Consider the following 21,126-nt stretch of genomic DNA (forward strand, 5'->3'; position numbering starts at 1 on the left):
ATTGACTTTTCCATGCAAGGTATTTATTCTTGTCCTTTGTCTATTATTAAGTAAATGGATTGGTGGCTTTTTCTTCTTGGTTTCTAGGAACTCACTATATTTTAGGGGGATTAGCTCTTTATATGCCATATTGTTTACTAATTATTTGAGGTATCTGTTTCCACTAATAGAATATGAAGACAAACCTGGGACTAAAGGCTGAAAGCAATAGGGAGGTATATTTAAGTTAAATTTTAAAAACAATAATGAGTCCTTCATATGTATCAGCATGATGCTTAGTGCTTTGATTCCAATATCTCATTTAGTCTTTGTAAAAATCCTAGGAGGTGGTAATTATTGTTAATAGATGAAACTGAAGCACAAAGGCATTAGGAAATCTGCCCGCGTTCACACAGCCAGCAAATGTTTGAGTTAGTATTCAAAGTCCTGAATTTCACCCCAGGGCATAGGATCTTGACTATAACACTTACTAATAACTAGGTTTGCAAAGCAAGCAGTGAGATACCATCAATGCAAATATTCAAACTAAAGTTGGGAAATAGTCGATCTTAATCTAGTGAATGAGATTCTGGGATTAGATGACCTCAAAGGAACTACCACCACCGCCGAGCCTTGTCCCCCCGCCGCTTTTTATTTTTTAGAGAGAGAGTACTCGCAAGGTTGGGGGGTCAGAGGGAGAGAGAGAATCTTAAGCAGACTCCCTGCTAAGCATGGAACCCAAAGATTGGGGGTGGGGAGTTGCTTGATCTCATGACCCTGAGATCATGATCTGAGCTGAAATCAAGAGTCACTTAACTGACTGAGCCACCCAGTCGCCCCTCAAAAAACTATTTTGTTCCTTCTTTATTTTTTTTCTGATAACACCATGACTGACCAGAAAGATAAATCAGAATATATTAAATGGCCGGGCTCCATATGAGACCTCCCTGCTCTAGTTATGATCCCCTCAAGTCTCATTGCCATAAGCAGCCAGGGGACCTGAATTCCTATTTACAAACAATGGCTTCATGGTGAATGTTTGTGATACAGCAGGTTGCTAAGCCTACATGAGCATAGGAATGTTCTTCATTCCAGTGCTTTGCAATGGTTAAGTGTTCAGTAAATTTTTTAAATTGGATTAAATACATTAAAAGCTCATTCTAAATGCTCATGTATGTGACTCAGTCAGATGGTAATATGGAGGTAGTCATCCAGTTAGTAAGTACTGAGTATGTACTATGTGTAAAGCACAGTGCTAGCAACTCAGGGATATGAAGAAGTATAAGACACAGGTTTCCACAAGTATACAGAAAAAGAGCTGACAACAAGGCAGAAAAGCCAATGAGCCCTAAAGAAATGGTCATGGCCCTTGGAGCGGGGATGAGGGAGAAAGCACTGAGAAGTGGAGTGGTAAGGGGAGACTTCCTAGAGTAGATGAGACATCTTCCGTAACTTTATTTGGATTTGGGGAGGAGTAAACGACCCCTTAACTTGAAGGGAAGGGCTTGAGTAAGGGTTATAGAAGTTGAAAACCTCATGTTTGTGGGCTTGATTAAATGTGTTTCCTGAACAGGCTCAGATATAAAACCATAAAGGCAGACTGGGACCTCATTGAAGAGGATCCTGAGTTCTAAGCAAAAGCATGGGTAGAGACAGCCATCAGAGACTTTCGAGTAGAGAAGTGACATGTGAAAGTAGTGTTTTAGGGAGAGGAATAAGGTAGCCGTGTGCAGAGTGGTACACAGAAGCAGTGAAGCTGGAAGCCAGATGCTTGGAACCTATCAGTCATTCAAGGGGAAGGTGGCTAGAGTCCAGCTGAGAAGGTAGCCATGGAATGGGAAGTAAGGGAGAAAGATCATGTAAAGGGAGCTATGGGGATTAACTAGGTAATTCTATGTGGGGAGGGAGCAAACGGACCAATAACATACAAACAAATTTATAGTATATCTTTTTTTCCCTACTATTCATGTATATATAGCATTGAAGTCATGTGACCAAAACCAGTTATTTTCCTCTTTGGAAATCAGAGAGCAGTGTTCTATCAACAAATGATAAATAGGATGGGATGGCTCTTGTTTATATCCAAAGGTAATTCTTTGGATGGCCAGGGTAACTGGGGTAACTGAGAGGTTTCTCTGTATTGAAAGCCTCAGAGTAGAATGTATCCGAATTAGGGGGGTACATTAGATAGCGATGATGGTTGTATAACTCTGAATATACAAAAACTACTGGACTCTACACTTTACGAGGGAATTTTATTGTTTGTGAATATAATTCACATAATCAGTAAAGCTGTTTAAAAAGGCAATGGGAAGTCTATATAGGATTCGAAGGACTTTTTCTTAAGATCTAAGTAAATTCCAAATATTTACCTCCCCTTTCCTCCCATAAATGTTTATTCCCCAAAGAAGGTCATAGAATCACATTTTCACCTTTGGACAGCAGGCAAACTATATCCCATACTTCCAAGCTCATCAGAATTCCCACTCGCATTCCATCTCAGTGCTCTGCAGCTTTGTGCTTTCCAAGGCAATGCTGAGAACTGTTAGAGAAACTTAGACAGTGGTTTGTCTGCCAGGCAAGGTTTTTTCCTCTAATAGAATTTTCTGTTAAAGTAAGAATTCTTTCCTCTAACAGAATTTTCTGCTAAAGTAAAGGCAGTGCAAGTCCTGGCTTTTCACCCACAAAAGACCCAAAAGCTTGCTGAATCATTTTTTATTAAACATTAATTTTGCAATCTCAACAGCTAAATCTATTATCCTGACAGGCAAGCTTTAAATAAGGCAGGAAATTGGGGAAAGAAAGAGTAGTTACTTATCTTCTTAATCCCCCAAACTTGCCATCAGCTTTGGCTTCGAGTCTTTTGCTAGAGAACGCAGGCTCATTTTTCTTTCTTTCTCTTTCCTTTTTTTTCTGCCTTTCAACGTTATTAACTAATCACATAGATAACATTTTAAAGAATGGGTATACCTGGATTTTTCAACACCCATTTTTCATGTTAAATCACAGACCACTTAATTTCAGAAGGAGAATGTTTTCTGGGTGACAGAGAGGCCCTGGTATATTCATCCCTCATAAATGGCTCTGTTGTCAAGTGTGTCACAGCCGCCATACTGTGCACCTGCTGATATCTCAGCACTCAGAAAGATGAGTAGGAGTTTCAGGGAAAAAGCCTCACAGCCTAAACTCTGTGTAGGCTACAGCCATCCATCACATGGGCAGCCTACGGGTAAACGATTGTGGGGAAAATGAATGCAGATTCATTCTGGGTCACTGCTTCTGGCCTCTAATTCTTGAATTTTAATGCGTATTTCTCTCCCCACCACCACTGACGTTCCAGCTTTTTTTTTTTTTTTGTCACCCCCCCTTTTAAAAATATATTTCTCAATTTAATTGTACTAATGTTCCCTATATCTGTAATTATTGACTCTATTTAAACAATAATTGATGTTTTCTGTTTTGTTTTGTTTTTAATCTTGGGGGAAGGGTAAACCAGATTTCTCTAATGGAGCATATGTACCTCTGTGCAGAGTAACCTTTTGGTATAATTAGTCTTTCTTTCTGGCATTTTCTCTTTCCATTTCAAAGCAGTATGAAGGGCTTTATTGAGATATAAAGTATCATCTTATACCCTAGACCCCTTCTCGTTTCCCTGAGAGTCAGAATGGGCTCTATCTGCAAGGAAAAGCTCATCCATGGATGCTGAATATGTCTGTTCCTTTTCTGTCTGTTGTCTTGGTAAATTTCAACTTTTCAGGTTCAGGTCAGTCATCACCATGTCCATGTGGGAATCTGTGTCTGTTGCATCACTAGATAATACTCCAGGAACAACCACCTGCTCATGAGGCTGCACAGAAAGCCATGGCCTTGCTCTCTGGGGATTCTAGCATCCAAGGCAGACCCAAGAGAGTAACCGGTGTGTGGTCTGGCTAGGTGTAACTTGTGGCCCAAAATGCCCCAATCACACCTCCTTATGGATAAAGTCCTAAACTAATCGATAGGTAAGAATGTGTTACAAATGTTTGGTATCCTCTTTGAAAAATGGAAGTAATAATAAAATCTATAGCTCTCCTTATTGAGGGCATACTATGTGCCAGGTGAAGAGCTGAGTAAGCATTACATCATTTAATCCTTGTAGCAGACCAATAGAAGAACCACTCCTGCCCCCATTTTCAGAATGAGTAAACTTATGCACAGACAGGCTTCCACAGTCTCCCAACTGACAATGGTAGAGCAGAATATAAAACCAGGCTCTAGGTCACCAATCCAAGGAGCTCAATTCTGTGAGGGTGGGTCAGAATTTAAGAGCTAAAGGATTTGAGGCTTGAAACTTTCCTTGGGAAATGTAAGAGCATCTTCTGCAAGTCATCTTTACCATCTCATTCCTCAATACTGCCAGAGAATTAAAGATATAAAATAAAACACCCACCCTTTGTGGAATTATTGAATTTGTCTAGCTCATGATTAGTACTTCTGACCTTGAACATGGGTGGATGCAAGAGCCTGATTTTATCCACACATGTGTTCCAAAGAACAGCAGTTTTAGCTTGTTTCCATTCTACCACTTAGCTTTCGGCTAGAATTACAGGTGCAGGAATCCTTCAGTTTTTTATTGTAAGTACATTCCTGAAAAGTTACTTGCAAGTTGAAAATTTAAAGTTCAATCCCATTTTAAATGTATCCAGGTAACTGAATTTGCTGTCCCCTGCAGTCCCTCTGCCTCCCTAGGCAGCATCTGTGGGTCCACACACTGACTCTCGTTGTAAATCAAATCAGACTTCTAGATGACCAAGGAAACAGCTAGAGAGAATGAGGAAGTCAGACGTTCCAAAGGAATCTTTGGTTATATAAAGAAAGAAGTCATTTCTAGCCCAGGCAAGGAAAGCACTTTTATTAGGTGGATTTGTATTTAACAATATAACAATATTGGTTCCAACCTGCGGCAAATGGCTTTTGCTCCCTGCCTCAGTTCTTACATCTGCCAACTCTGCAGGAAGCCCTGACAAGAATTAATTGGCTTTCCTGAGCCCTGAGGCTCAGCTCAGCTTCTCTGTTCTAACAGTCCCACAGGACTCTGCTCTCACATAATTTACTGTATAGAAGGACTTTCTGTTTTTATGAATTCTGATAGGCACTAAATAATGTATACACATTTCAGTCAGTTATAACCTAGAGAAACTTTGAGGGTATTTAGCTCAGTTTAAGAAAATGGGACATTATTTGTTGCTTTTACAAGAGCCCTGACATGGTCCCATCCAAAATATGTGGTTTATACAATGACTTTCTTCTTCTTTTCCTTCTTCTTCTCTTTCTTTTTCTCCTTCTTCATTTTAAGATTTTATTTATTTATTTAGAGAGCAGGCATGAGGGGTGGGCAGAGGAGGGCAGAGGGAGAGAGAAACTGAAACAGACTCCACACTGGGTGCACGGATCTGGTCATGGGGCTTGATCTCATGACCCTGAGACATGACCTGAGCCAAAATCAGAAGTCAGACACATAACCATCTGAGCCACCCAGGCATCCCATGACTTTGTTCTTCTTCCTGTAAGTTGGTGATATTTGCAGAGTATGGCAAAATGGCCCTTCCAATTTTGTGCTGGGCTCTTTGAACAAGATCAGCACTGATAGGATAAAAATTTCAGAAGTGAGAGTTCTTCCTAACTGTTGACTCACAAATAATGTAAATGGGCTCTCGATTTTATTCCTTTAGTTATCTCTACACAATAGAAGCCTCTATTCTTTGTGGCATCACCTCAGGGAAAATTATATTGATTCTCTTTTACTGGTAAGGGAGAAGTAAAGGGGGTTTTGTCTGACTGTGGGAGCAGCCAATCAATGTCAAAATCCCAGCAATTTGAAAGAGACTTCTGCAGTTATCTCAGCCAATCTCCCAGCAAATGCTTATTCCTGCCTAGACAGATGCTGGGCCCCTCTCTGAGCGCCCAAGGGATCAAAACACTCTCCTTCCTGAGATGCGGTCCCACCCCCTTGTTGAATAACTCTAAATCTAGACTGTCCTTTCATAATCATAGATTAGAAACACCCGCTTTGTAAGTCGCATCAGTTAGTGCTCATTTGTTTTCAGTAGCTGCATAGAGTAAGTCTGCTCCTTGATGGATGGGTCCATTCATTCGTCTATTCATTTTGTATCAGGTGCCTACTGTGAGCAATATAGTGTGTTAGACATGAGCCCAAACTCCAAAAGGTGATAGGTTAGTAGAAGATAACATGGCCACATCACCTGAACAGAATAAATTAGCTGCGACAGGAAAGAGCAGGGAGGACAAAAAGGAAGGAGTCAGGTCCAGACAGGTATGGTCAGCAAATTCATCATGGTGGAGGAAGCATTTAAAGCTACGTATCTGTTGGGGCACCTGGGTGGCTCAGTGGATTAAAGCCTCTGCCTTCGGCTCAGGTCATGATCCCAGGGTCCTGGGATCAAGCCTCAGGGAGCCTGCCTGCCTCTCTACCTACTTGTGATCTCTCTCTGTGTGTTAAATAAATAAATAAAATCTTTATTAAAAAAAAAGCGCTACTTATCTGTAAAGGTTTGAAGTTAAAAGGCAGAGATTTGGTTGTGAAGATTGGAAGGATAAAGTGATGGTGATGTGATGGATTTTTTAAACCTACCCAGAGCTTAGAGTTTAAATTGGCGAGGGGAAGGCAGGTCTAGAAAAGCCTGCGGAGTGCGTGTGAGATTGGGAAGGGTTTGGTGTGCCCGGAGTGGAAGGTCAGTGAGAGGAGTAGCAGAGACAGGGCTGTGAGTGAGGCCATGTGGCCCTCTCATCATCTCAGATGCCTGGCTGCAGAACTGAAGGATTTTCCGGGGAGGCAGGGCAGAGCCCTGGGGCCAGTGGCTGAGTAGTGGACAGTGTATGCAGTCTGAGAACTGAAGGCAGGAGACTGGATGATGAGCCAGGAAGAGGCCATATGGGCCCAGAGCCCTGAGGTGGTCCCTGCAGTGGAAGCACCAAGTGGGGGCTGAGTGATAATAACTGTGCCACAGGCCTGGAAACCACCTACTGTGTATTCTCCCAGAGAGATCCTCTTCCCCATCCCCCTTCCCCCCCAGGCTCTTTATAGCCTTGGGCAAGACCCTCCTTACTTTCTGGTGAATACTTGCTTACTAACACATGGAAGTGTGTCCAGAGAATTGTGCTAGAGAATCGCCACGTCCAGATGTGTATAGAGAAATACCTCAGGATTGATTCCCCTGCCTCCAGTGACTACGTGTGGACAGAGCCCCTGTGGGAAAGAAGCTTTAAAGTAATTCCAACATATCTTCTCACAATCCTGTTATCTGTGTTTTGTTCTAAACTTCAAAATACCTTTTATTTGGCAAGTATTTGAACATTTACTGTGTGCCAGGCCCCGTTCTAGGTTTTGGACTGCCTCAGTGAACAAAATGTTTATATTCCTGCCCTCATAGAACAAACCTCAACAATCAAGAAATAGATAATAAATAGGTTAATTAAGTGGTATTTTAGAAGGAGACAAGTGTTGTGGGAAAAAGAAAAGGTAGAGAGAAGAATAGGTGCACACAGGATTGCCAGAGAGTAGGAAGGGGAGGGCTGGTTACAATTGGAGAGAGAATGGTTGGGGTCACCTTTCTTAAGAAGGTGACAGTTGAGCAGACTTGGTGGTGAAGGGGGGAGGTAGGTGGGTGTCTGGGAGAAGAGAACTCCAGGGAAGGAAAACAGCAGATGCCAGGGTGGGAGGGACTAGACGTGATATGCTTTTCCATTCCCCATAGAAGACCAGTGACTTGAGCCACCAAGAAGAGAGAACACAAAATTCGATCTTATCTGTAATAAAACTGATTTAAAATTACTTAAAAAAAAAAACCTTCCCAAACTGATTTAAGGAGGTGCAGAGGGTGTTAGAGAATGTTTCCTGACTTTGAGACTTCTTGGGTTTGAATCCTGGCTGGGATTTCCTTGTCTATAAAATGTGGCTAATAATAATACCCATCTTCTTGGATTGCTTTGATGATAAAATGGATAAATATTAATTAAAAGCTTGGAATGGTCTCTAACGCATGGCAAACATGCAGATATTAGCTATTAATATTATTATATTACTGCTACTACTTTTTTTTACATTTCTGGATTGATGCCTTGGAATATTCTTTGCGTGTGTCCTAAGGGCTTTATGTGTGTTTGTGTGTGTGTGCAATGTTTTGAGAGTGCGGGGTTTACTTTATAAAAGAGTTGTGAGAATTAGGTAATATTCCATTGCTTAACACAAGATTAGGCCTCAATAAAAGTTAGATTTCTTCTTCTTTGGCAGCATTTTATTAAAAAAAATTATAGGGACGCCTGGGTGGCTCAGTTGGTTAAGCAGCTGCCTTCGGCTCAGGTCATGATCCCAGCGTCCTGGGATCGAGTCCCACATCGGGCTCCTTGCTCCACGGGGAGCCTGCTTCTCCCTCTGACTCTGCCTTCCACTCTGTCTGCCTGTGCTCGCTCTCGCTCTCTCTCATAAATAAATAAAATCTTTAAAAAAAAAATTATAGAGGGTTTCCCTCTTCTGCTTGTTATTAGTGAATTTTTTGGCTGTTTTATGAGTAGAATAAAGGCCAGGTGAAAACATTGCATAGACTCAAACTTCAGAAACTTGTTTTGCCCTTAGCACTACCAGTGGAACAAGAAATTCCCAGTGGGTCATTTTGGATATTACTGGATGGTAGAAAATGGGTAGTAGGTGGGGGAATGAGGAGGGAAACAAAATGAGGAGAAAACTGAAGAAATAAGGAAGTGCTTATTAAGGTGATACTACTTTGGGATGAGGCCATGGGAAAACTAGGAGTCCCTTTTTCTGAGAACCTTTAAAAAGAGAAGAGACAGCACCTGTCTGGGTGAACCAGGTATCCCTGACTGAAAGGGCCAGGCCAGAGGGTCTCTTGAGGCCTCTCCCTGCTCTCTGAGTCTCCAAGATGAACCCCTCTCCCTACTCAGCCATCCCATTGTTGCATCTACAAACCTGAATTAGCCTACATTTCCAGCTATATTTAAAGAGTCATTAATACTTGAGATACAAAGAAGGCTTCTACTGAGTAATACCAAGAAGGACCATGTCACTGTATACTGAGATAGTAGATTTTGAAATATCAGCTTTCCCCTCCGCTGAGACATGTCCCCAACTATTCTGGGTGTGGCAGCTCATGTGGACCTGTGTGCTCTGCCCCCAGGAAAACACCAGTTCCATGGGCTGGGAGAGAGACAAGGAAAATGAACTTGAGTGTGTGCCAAGGGAACTCCAAGGGCTTCAGGGGGAAGGACACAATGTCTCCACAGGACGCGGGGTGGGGTGGGGGGAGGGGGTGGTTAGACAGGCGAGCGAACCGAAGACAGACGCCCACTCACTGTCTGCTGCTGTCTTGATTCCTAGGTGCGGCAGATGTCTCCAGTGCCATGGAGCACACCTTTTCAGCAGCATCAAAAGATGGGGAAGGATCGTGTTACACATCTCTGATTTCCAACATCTGTTACCCACCTCAGGAGGATTCTACATATTTCACAGGAATTCTTCAGAAGGAAAATGACCAAGTCAACACTTCTGAGAGCCCTGAGGAGTTGAGTACCCCCGGGCCCTCCTTACCAGACGTGCCTGGGACAGAGCCTCGTGGCTTATTTAGTTCTGATTCTGGAATTGAGATGACTCCTGCAGAGTGCACTGAAGTGAACAAGATCTTAGCAGACCCCCTGGACCAGATGAAAGCAGAAGCCTATAAATACATTGACATAACCAGGCCAGAGGAGGTGAAACATCGGGAGCAATGTCATCCCACGTTGGAAGAGAAAGGCTTGGACTTTAAGAATAAGGACTTTGGTATCTCAACAAAATCTGAAGAGGCCCGTGAACCTGAGAAACCAGTTCCTGTGGAGGGAAAAATTCTCAAGGACCATTTATTTGAAGAGTCAACATTTGCACCATATATAGATGATCTCTCTGAAGAACAGCACAGTGCTCCTCTGATCACTGCCCCTGTCAAAATCACACTGACTGAAATCGAGCCTTCTGTTGAAACCGCGGCCCAAGAGAAGACCCCTGAGAAGCAAGATGTCTGTCTGAAACCAAGTCCTGACACAGTCCCCACAGTCACCGTCTCAGAGCCTGAAGATGACAGCCCGGGATCCGTCACTCCCCCATCTTCCGGGACAGGTAAGGGAACTAGTGTTCCCTGCCTTGGGAAAATGCAGGATATGGAGATATGAATATTAAAGGAATGTGAATCTGTATTCAAAATATTTTACTATAGGGGCCCTTTAAGGCTCAGTTTAACTGGATTGAATTAATATACTTTTTTATTCAGTCCTGTGCCCATGATACAAAGGTTGAGAACTGGGATTTCGCTGGAAGTCCTATCAGATTTGTCTCATAAAGTGTTTCTTTCTTCATTTGAGGGGAGAGATAAGGATGACACACTGGAACAGGAAAAGCCTCATGGGGCTCCATCATTCAGAGTAGAGAGGCAGGTGCTACTCTGCTTCTAGTTAGCTTCCCACTGGATTTCCGGGACCCCGGAGGCATCACAGAGAGAGCACCATGCCTGTCCTCTCCAGACCAGCTGGGTCACCAGGGACAGGGCATGGCACATTCCTTGTCCCAGCTCCAAGTTTGTACAGTGAATGGGGGTGGGAGTACACTTCAGGGACTTTAGATGGACATGGGCAGTGAGAGGAAACCAAAAAAAAAAGAATACTTTTCCTTCAACCTCAGCGGGGTCATTTTTGTCTTTTAACTTTAAGTTCTCCATATAGTTTTATTTTTTTTAACTTAGAGGATTTATTTGATTAGAATAGAAAATTTCAGAATTTGGGACGCCTGGGTGGCTCAGTTGGTTAAGCAGCTGCCTTCGGCTCAGGTCATGATCCCGGCGTCCTGGGATCGAGTCCCACATCGGGCTCCTTGCTCAGCGGGGAGCCTGCTTCTCCCTCTGCCTCTGCCTGCCATTCTGTCTGCCTGTGCTCGCTCTCTCCCCCTCTCTCTCTGATAAATAAATAAAATTTAAAAAAAAAAAAAAAAGAAAAGAAAATTTCAGAATTCACTAAGCTCTGATCTTTGTCAACTTGAAAATTGTCCTACTGTGACCCAAGGCAGGCTGTTAAACCATACTCATTTATATCCTCTCAAACTTAAAGGGGTCTCCTGTAGCCAGGTAATGGGCCAGAGTGGTAGCAGGAGTGTCCCCAGCCCACCCTGTACCACCCCATCCGTGGTGGTAAAAAGGAAGCCTTTCAGTGTTCACGAGGTGTCAGAATGGAGAGGATGAGAGGTCCTTGGATCTTCCCCTGCCTCTAGTGGCTGGCATTCTTACTCTACTCAAAAGTGATTTGCAAACCTTTCTGATTTACAAAAAATAATTTTCAGTAGTCAGATGCAAGAGCTTTTACTGAAGTCTTAAAACAGAGCCAAAGCCTATTAGGAGTGAGGGCTCTAAATCCTCAGGTAGGTCCAGGTGTCAGATACGACTTAGAGGAAGTGCCTCCAGTCTTGTTTCCCTAAAGATTTTAGCATCAATCCCCTTTTCCCCAGCCTGACCTCAGACTCATTCAACTATAAAAGCTCCAAGGGTCTTAAAGATCCACTGTACCATGACCCTGATTTTCAAATTCATTCATTCTCTCAACAAACATGTTCTACATACATTCTTTTGGTCAGACACTCTCCTAGGTACTGGTGAGGCCAGGACTGAAAAAACAAACAAACAAAAACAGTTTCTGCCTTCCAGTGGAACAGATGACCATCATACCCCAGTGTGATTTGTATTCTGAGAAAGGGAAACATAGAGTGCTGAGGAGCATTGGGAGTCCAGCAGCTCCCAGGTGAATAAAGCAGGAGGAAATATACAGGTGAAGAGGAGGGGCAGGAGGGCCTTCCAGTCCAAGGAGGTTCAAGAGATGGAGGGATGAGTCCACAATGAATTTCCATGCAATGTAAATTGTTGTCAGTAGTGACAACAAATAAGGAAACTGAGGCCCCAAATGGATTAGATGTGACTTATCTCAGATTATGACATGAAGTAGCAACATATCTGAGTCCTGAAGCCTCCTTATGGTCTTTGTGATAATACATCATAAAACCGTTCTGTTATTCAATGATATAAAGATACTGATACTCTGAAGAGGTAAGCTGTATTATCAGCTGTGTTTTCTCAAGCTATGGGGTTGTCTGGTGGTTGTTTTTAGAAGAACTTCAGGAAGAGGGAAAATGTCCTAGCACATACAGGTCCGTTTACATGGCATATGCCTCATGTAAACATTAAGTTTGCAGACCTGATGAAAAAGACTTGCTGTGATTCAGAGTTTAGGGATTATTAAGAAATTTCCTTTTTTTTTTCTCAGTAGCCATAGCCCATTGAGGTTTTGGAGCAGCTTAAAGATAAGACAAAGACAGATCTGGCTGACATGATCTTGGAGTTTTATGACCTTGGGTTGTACACTTGACAGCATTGGATTAGGGCAATGGCTTTTTTCTGCAATTGCTCCAAATAAACATTCTAAGCAAAGTTTGTTCAAGAAAGAAAAAGTCCCCAGATCCAGTACATAGTTCTCTCCCATGTTCAGCTCCTCTCTGCACACATGCTTCACATCATAATACCTGAGTCAAATGACAACATATAAGAATATAATTAACAGGAAAGTTAGGAGAAATTACCTTGTCACTAAGGCCTTTCTCCTTGTTCTTTCTATCCTAAGAGGTTACCCAGCTCCCTCCCCATCTTGTGATCCCCTGGCACTCTGGCCATGTGACACTCTGATAATAATAATAATAATAATTCTAATTATCTATCTAATTCTAGTAATTCTAATTATGTGAATTATGAATCAGAAGAAGTTCTCATTTATAACAATTTTAGCCACAGACCCTGAAGCTTAAACAAATAGTCTAAAGTATTTCCTTCAATTCCAATAAATTATTCCATTTTGTAATTTTCTCCAAAGTGCTGAACTATTTTCATCATGTTAAATAATATACTCTGAGGTTCAGAGGCGAAAATTCTTACAGCTTACATATTGAAAGTTTCTTCTCAGCCCAAATGAGTCATGAAATACAAGTGAAGCACTTTAAGAAAATGTGCTCAGTGTCCTGACACATGCCAGACCATTGACCCACTGGCACCATATTGTTTCTGACACAATGCCTAGCACTACATTATGGCGGTTATGGATGTTCTTTGAGGTGTTAGCCTCAGAAAGGACAGTAATTGAGAGGTCATTATTAAACCACTCCATCTCCCCTTAGTAAGAACTAAGCAGTAAGAAGTAAATCAGTTTCATAGTCTCTGAAATTTCACAGTCTGACTCCTATAAGGAATGATAGAATGTTGGGTGTGAAGGGGTCAAGGATGGCCTCTCTGAGGACGTGACATGTGATCTGAGATCTGAATGAGGAGAAGGAGCCCACAGTTCAAAAGAAGAGGTAAAAAGGAGACTCCAGGTACAGAGGAAAGCAAGCACACAGGCCCCAAGTCTGTGTTATTTAGGAATTGAAAGATGCTATAAAGAAATGTTGACTTTAAAAATAGTTATTTTTGCCAGCAAACATTGGTTTATTCAGGAATAGCAGATCATTACAATTCAGGACATGCTATCTATGGTAAAACCATAGGCAAGTCCAACAGAGGAGAGGAACACTGTTTTATTGATAAGACAGATGAAATTGGGAGTGGTTGTTTTGAATGAGAGTCCATTGGAGAAAAGCAAGAGTTCAGGTTCAATGATGGTTCCTTCTTGACTGAGTTGCAGAGATAATCAGCTTCTCCTAGAAGATTCATGTACCTCTTTTTTTTTTGTTGGGGCATGTAAGTGATCATCCCTTCCTGTTGAAGATTCTTCTGTTGAGGTCTATAATTGACAGGTCTGTAATTGCCTTTGAGTGGTATAGTGGCCCCTTCTAGCTTCCCAGCTCTACATTAATGAGGTTTCCCTTTATTAATTTTTATAAGAGTGAAGGATAAGTATGACATAGAACAGAGTTGCAGAGGTGGGCAGGACCCAGATCTTTCAGGGATTCATATGCTAGGACGGAGAGTTAGGGTTTTGTACCATATGCAACAGGAAACCATTGGAGGGTTTACTCTGGGAATTGACATTCCTTCCTTCATTCATTCATCCCTTCACTTAACAAGTATGTGTTGGCCATTTTATCCATGCCAAGCATTGTCCCATCACCACTGGGGATGCAGTGCTGAAACCTAACAAGATTTCTGTCTGCATTCTTATTGGGAGGGCTTACACACAAATAAATAAATATATATCAGATATTTATAATGGTAATGAAGACAAATAAAGCGACATGCAGTGTAAAAGAGTGATGAGGGTGGTTGTGAGGAAAGTTTTCTCCCTGCTGAGGGCTCTGAACAGAGACCTGAACTGGGGAAAGGGGAAAGCAGAAAGCCATGTAGATACATGAGGAAGAGGGCCCAGGCTGAGGGGACAGCCAGTGCAGAGGCCCCGAGCCAGGGACTGTCTCCTGTGTTTAAGGAGCAGCTGCAAGGTCAATACGGCCTGAGTGGGGAGGAGGAAGAGAAGAGTGGCGGGATTGGATGTATGTTTTCAAATGATTCCTCTGTATGTTGAGTGAAGAATGAGCCCAGAGCAAAGGCTAGACCCGAATGTCAGCATCATTTACAGCTGGATGATGGCATCTGCGACTTGGCAACCTGACCCATGTTCCCCTTGCTTTTTATCATTCTAAATTCTATCATCATAATTATTAGCAGCAGCAGCAAACACATCTCCCCAGGCAGCGCAGTTCTAACCTCAATTTTTATAATCTGTTCTTGTATTTTTACTGACTGTTGCTAGCTTTGCTGTATCAGTTGTGACACATAATAACCAATATCTTAACCAGAGGCCCATGAATTTTAATACTGAGTGTACAAAAACTTCTATTTTATTCTCATTTTTTCCCCTGATTCCTCTTAGCACTTGGTTGAACTTTTGGTTCCCATGAAGAACAAAGGGCAAATATCTATTAATTTCTACTGAGAAGCTTTTAACTCATAATAAGGTTGGATTCTCTTCAGGATAGTACCTTCACCTGCCCAAGATGAAATACATCAGGCCCTTCTGTCCCATATCCAACAGCTGTCTTATACTATCATTAGTCTTGAGTAAATGAAGCAGGATCCCTGAGCTTTTCTGAGTGCTCTACCTCAGTGGCTTTCAACTGGAGGTAGGGTTGCTAATAAAATACTAATAGTTCATGGGACATACACTTAAAAAAATAAAGAGTTTAGCAGAGATTTAAATGTAACTGGATGTCCTCTATTTTTATTTGTCAAGTCTGCCAACCCTAACTAGAGGTGACTATTAGAATTTCCCTTGGAGAGGCACCTGGGTGGATCAGTGGGTTAAGCATCTGCCTTTGGTTCAGGTCATGATCTCAGGGTCCTGGAATTGAGCCTATCGACTAGCTCCCTGCTCCATGGAGAGCCTGCTTCTCCCCTCTCCCTCTGCCTTTTGTTCTCCCTGCTTGTACTCAATCTTTCTCTCTCTCAAATAAATTTTTTAAAAAAAGAAGAAGAAGAAGAACAACTACCCTTGGAGTTACAAAATTGAGATGGCTAGGCCCCTTCAGACTTAGTTCAACTAAGGCAAAATTTCTGAGGGGAATTTTGAGTCATACACATGAGTAAGAACCACTGTTTTGAAGATTTGAGCTAGTCCTCACATTAGCCAGACCCTACACTAGGTGCTGGAGATATGACCATGAACAAAAAGATGTTCATGGTCATAAAAGATGGCTGCCCTTTGCCCTCCTGGGGCTTTGGTCTGGGGTCAGAGAAAGTGGGGAAGGCTGAAGAGACAGATGTTAATCATATCATCACATAAACAAATATAAAGCCTCTCAGGGCTCCTGGTTGTAGAACATGAGTGGGCACTAGCCAGTCTCCTGGTCCACCGAGTTCTAGGCCAGCTTGCTCACAGGGCAGGCTGCCTTGCAGGGCTGCTTGTAGGCCTCTGAGCCCCAGCCCCTGCCCGCAACTTCCTGGTCTCCTAGGAATGTTGTACAAGCAGGACTTGGTGAGACCCTTTGGGCATCTGTGATACCTAGAAATCATCGCCGCTCCTACCTTCAGGCCTTTCTACTATGGGTTCCCGCTGTTTGGCATGCTTCTTCCTCTGCTTATTGTCATGAGTCACGCTCTTGACTCCTCAAGTGTTGAATGTAGATTACCTTCTCAGTGAGGTCTGTCTTGGCTACCGTATTTAAAATTGCAGATTCACGGGTGCCTGTGTGGCTCAGTTGGTTAAGCATCTGTCTTCTGTTTGGGTCTGGATCCCAGAGTCCTGGGATCAAGGTCTGTGTCCTTCTTGCTCAGCTAGGAACCTGCTTCTCCCTCTTCCTCTGTCTACTGCTCCCCTCTACTTGTGCTCTCTCTCTGTCAAATAAATAAATAAATAAAATATTTAAAAAAAAAATTGTAGTTAAATCCCTACCTTCTCCCAGCCCTCCTGATCCTTTCACCCTGCTCTAATTTTTTCACAGCACTTAATATCTTACCTACTATATACTTTAGTCATTTACTATATATAATTATGTATTGTATTCTCCTTCCACTAGAATATAAGCAGAGATTTTGTTACCTATTTCATTCACTAATACGTCCCAAATGCCTACAGGAGAGTCTAACACATAGTAGGTTCTCTAATAAGATGAATGAATGCTGTATGGATTAAGGATAAAATCAACTCTGCTTTATAAAGAATTAGACAAATCTGAAATGGTTTGTCCATGAGGGTTCCCCCACAATCCTAAAGCAACAGATTACCTAGCCATAGTCTGCTCTCCTCAACCCCCAAATATGTGACCTCAAAGCTTTGGAGAAATGATGAATATTTCTTGCTTATAAAAGGGCCAGAGACCACTGTCTGGGGTATTCTGAAATAAGACCCTGCTGTGTGACAAGGGAAAAACCAAGCTCCCCAAAACAGTTCTCATGGTAATCCCAGGTAGTCTCATCCAAGGGAAAGAAATATCAGCAAGATTGCTGGTGAAGTTTTCTGGCCATCTGGATAAACATCAGGCAGAAGGCAGGCATTCACCCAGGGGACTGCGGGTGACTCTTGGGTTTTGTTCTTTTCAAGAGGAGGGGAAGAGAGGAAAATGAATGATCGTGGGCTCCATGGGCTCTGTCATTAGAAGCCCGGGGCATTGGGCCTTATGGTCATCTTCATAGCCTGCTCAGTAGAACTGGCAAAAATTTTCTCTTATATTGCTCTACTTTGTTATACTTCCCCCCCCTCAAAAAAAGTAAAGGTATTGGTTCTTACAGGAAATGTAAAGCTCAGCAGTCAAATTGCATATAAGCATCCAGACTAAGCTTTCTTTGTCTTACTGAAAGGGGAAACATGAAAACAATGAATAAGGAGTAATGGGTGTCTTTTCAGATTTGTTGATATTGGTGGGCCAAAATAGGCAGTTTGGTACATCCCATTACCTGATGAAATCTGTGAACCTGGAAAACTTCCCAGAGAGAATGAATCAGAAATTAAAACCATGACTTCTAGAATCTTCACCATATTGAATTAGAAAAACCAACTGAGGGACTGTTGCTAAGAAATTGCTTTGTCCTTTTTTTAAAGTAGCTAGATGAAGATAGATAGGTACGTAAAACTCTGATTAATTGGGCCATAACAGTAATTAGCCTTTTCCTTCAGGTGGCCTGCCTTTTCAGCAGAGCCCTGGAAACAGACTATTTCTGTCCTAATGAGATACGTGTTTCTCAAGCAACAAGAAAATATCTCCCCTAATGGAATTTTATTTCTTCTGTCTGTGTCCATCTGTCTGTCTGTGTGTGTGCCTCTCTGGCTCTTTCTCGCTTTGTGGGACGACAGAACCATCTGCTGCAGAATCCCAGGGGAAATGCAGCATCTCCGAGGATGAGCTGATCACTGCCATTAAAGAAGCAAAGGGGTTATCCTATGAAACAGCGGAGAGCCCACGGCCTGTAGGCCAGGGGACCAACAGGCCTGAGGCCAAAGCCAGGTCCGGGCTGCCAACCATTCCCAGCCCTCTGGACCATGAGGCCAGCAGCGCGGAGTCAGGGGACTCTGAGATCGAGCTTGTGTCCGAGGACCCGCTGGCCGCCGAGGAAGCGCTGCCTTCCGGCTACGTGACCTTTGGCCACGTGGGCGGCCCGCCACCATCGCCGGCCTCACCGTCCATCCAGTACAGCATCCTGAGGGAGGAACGCGAGGCTGAGCTGGACAGCGAGCTCATCATCGAGTCATGCGACGCGTCCTCTGCCTCAGAGGAGAGCCCCAAGCGGGAGCAGGACTCGCCCCCCATGAAGCCAGGCGCCTTGGACGCCATCAGGGAGGAGCCGGGCGCCCACGCCGAGGAGGGCGCAGCCAGCCGCCGGGGCCTGGCCGACCCGGGCCCCTTCCTCAAGTTCCCTGCGGCCGCCCCCCATGCCGGCCCCGATCTGCCCTCTGAGGACGGAGCCCCGGCGCCACCGGAGGAGCCCACCGCCCAGGGGAAACCTGAGGAAGCCGTTTGTCCTAGCCCAAGCCCGGTGGCTGCGGGGAGCCCTGAGCTGCGAGGTCCTGGCGTCGACGCCCCTCTGCTCTTCCTCAGTAAGCAACAAGGTAAAGTGACAGCTCTTCTCACTACAGCAACTTGGTTGCTAGCTGTTCGTGCCCTGGGTGCTCTGACATCCGCAGAGTGGGGATCCAGGCCAAGCCCTACGGCCCTGTCCTGGCTGGTCCAATAGCTGACCAGAGAGCAACCAGGAGAGGATGGGAAGGAGATAATGGGGAGAGTCAGAGTCACAGTTGGGACTTGGGTATCAGAGCCTCGTGCTGCAAGCAGCCCCGCTGGGCTGGCTGAATCCTTGCATCCCCAGTCATGAGCGCTTCTGTGTCTATGCCGAGATCTCCTGGATGAAGTGAATGCCTCCTGTCTTTCATCCCTAGTTGGATTTCCTCACCTGGGAAGGGATGGTTCCTCATTTCTATCCTCCTACCCCTCTGTGATGGGGAGTGGCTCCAGCCCTGTAGGCCCTGGAACCCACTGTAGTGAGCACCTCCATTTCACTGGCCAAACTGGTTCATACCTGGGCCACCTGGATCTCAGCACCTTCCTTTCTCTTACACAAGGAACAAGGGATTTGGACCTTGATAAGGTCCAGATTTGTGTGTCTGTGTGTGTCCTGGCTAGTCAGGAAAGACAGGGACCAAAGTTAATTCCAGAATTTTTTTCTTCTTCAGCAAGGCCTAAGTTAATTTTTAAAGTCACTTATAACTGAAGAATGATTTTAATTTGGCCATTCTACTTTTCCTGCAAGAAGTCTTGAAGTCTTCAAATGCAGGAGAAATGGAAGGTGTTATTTTATCTTTCAGACATTGTATATGAAGAATGTGTAACATTCTTCTTTCCAAATCTACCCCACCTGACTGCAACTGTTTTACAGAATTCAGGAAAGGAAGCGAAGAGTGAGTGAATAAATTAGGTCCTGTGCAGTCTAGCATGTGGGCTACATTGTGTGAAGGAGGGAACAACTCTCCAGCTCCTGGGTGGAGAACACCCAGGTAGAACTTTAAAACCAACCCCCAAATCACAACTTTATTCAAAGTCCCCTCCTGCCTATCTCCTCTGCTTTCTGCTTCTTTCAAAGTATTTTGCCCTTGGGGGATCAATGATTTCAAGGGTATACCCTCCTTCCTGTGTATATGCTAATAACTTCAGTGATGCTGGTAGCAATTAAAGTGTTTCATATAAATACAGAGTGCAAATCTTTCCCTTTGTAGATTAGAAGCGGCTTCTAAATTCTTCAGCACATTGGAACAGGGGAACTGAGAGGGATGTGATAAAGAGATAACACTTGCTATGTGGTTGCTTGGAGGCTTAGACACATGGCATCATGTAGGGTCCCATAGAATTGGCCTTTGATTTCCCAAATAACTCTTCCCTGAGAGTTTGAAGTATCTTTAGTGCATGCAGTAGTGAGGATATTTGATGACAGACTTAACAGTGGGAATGCATGTTCGTTAGGTGAAGATCAAAACCAGTTTTGGATTCTTTTGCTTCCACTCTGACTGTGATGGGGAAGGACCCTGCAAGTTGCAGGGAGCCCCGGGAAATGGCGTAAGCATGAGCAATCTTCCATCACTTTAATCCTGAAGCAGTGGAGCTTGTGTTTTGCGGAGTACAGGTTCATATCACTGTACTTGAACGGACCTGTGTTTCCATTTTATCCTCCAAATAATGTCTCTGAAAGAGACACCATGTGTGCCGTGCTATTCAAATATGTTTATTCTCAGAAGCAAATACATCAGAAGGCTAATGAGAAAATTGTGCAGGCCCGTTTCTCTCTCTAATAAATCTGAGAGACCAGTGCGACAGCTGGGACTGACAGAGTGACCCGATGTCTGATGAAGGGTTAAGGCGGAGGAAAACCACAGCTGTGAACGCAAAGGCTTCAAGCATCTTTTCTGGCCAATTCTGGTGCCATTCTCATCTCTGTGCAAGTTGTCCCATATGGCTTGGACCCTCTGCTGCCAAGTTTAGACATGAGAGAGGAGAGAGTGGCAGTCTTTTTAAACAAGTCAGGCATGCCAACGTGAATAACCTCTGCTCTCTGCACTGAGGGGTTCTTTGAATTCCAGTCTCCTGCCAGAACGACTGCTCAGCCGCATTCTCTGTAAAGTCTAAAAGGCTGTTCTGGGGCAGCCAAGCACCAGAGGTCTTGGGAGGATGACTCAGTGCTGCCAGCATGTTATTTGAGCTCTGAGGTTTCTCCTGTTCTCACCTTCTCCATCTCAGCAGGTGAGAGGATCAGTGCTGCCCAGCCTCCCCTAGGCAGTTCTTAGTCACTGTCTGTGGACCATAGGACTGTGCTCAGGTCTAGCAGGACTGCGTCAACAGTGAAGTCAGGTCAGCCCCTATGGTTGCCTGCTCTTGCTCACCGAAGCCCATGGCTTTGGAGCTGTGGGGCTGATGCTGAGCTAAGTGGCAGAAAGGTCCAGAAATATTTAGAATAAGGTCTGGCAAATATCTGATGGCATTGTAATATGGACTGCCAAGGAGTGCCAGGGTATCCTGGTGCCCATGGCTTCATAAAGTCTATTTTTGGATCTTTTGCGCCTCTCAAAGGCCTCTGGTGCTGTTGCACAGAGACAAAAGGCAGTTTG

General features: G+C 43.8%; 1 protein-coding gene across 1 annotated transcript in view; it reads left to right on the forward strand.

Moving 5' to 3' along the window:
* Positions 1 to 21,126, forward strand: part of RTN1 (reticulon 1) — a 217,714-nt gene that overhangs the window by 110,709 nt on the left and 85,879 nt on the right. Inside the window, exons 2-3 of the mRNA XM_082734970.1 lie at positions 9,371 to 10,144; positions 17,830 to 18,582. Coding sequence (XP_082591096.1) covers positions 9,371 to 10,144; positions 17,830 to 18,582 — 1,527 coding nt within the window. The remainder of the gene's footprint in view (positions 1 to 9,370; positions 10,145 to 17,829; positions 18,583 to 21,126) is intronic.

This window comes from Mustela nivalis, assembly GCF_964662115.1.
Source record: "Mustela nivalis genome assembly, chromosome: 6".
Taxonomy (NCBI): Eukaryota; Metazoa; Chordata; class Mammalia; order Carnivora; family Mustelidae; genus Mustela; species Mustela nivalis.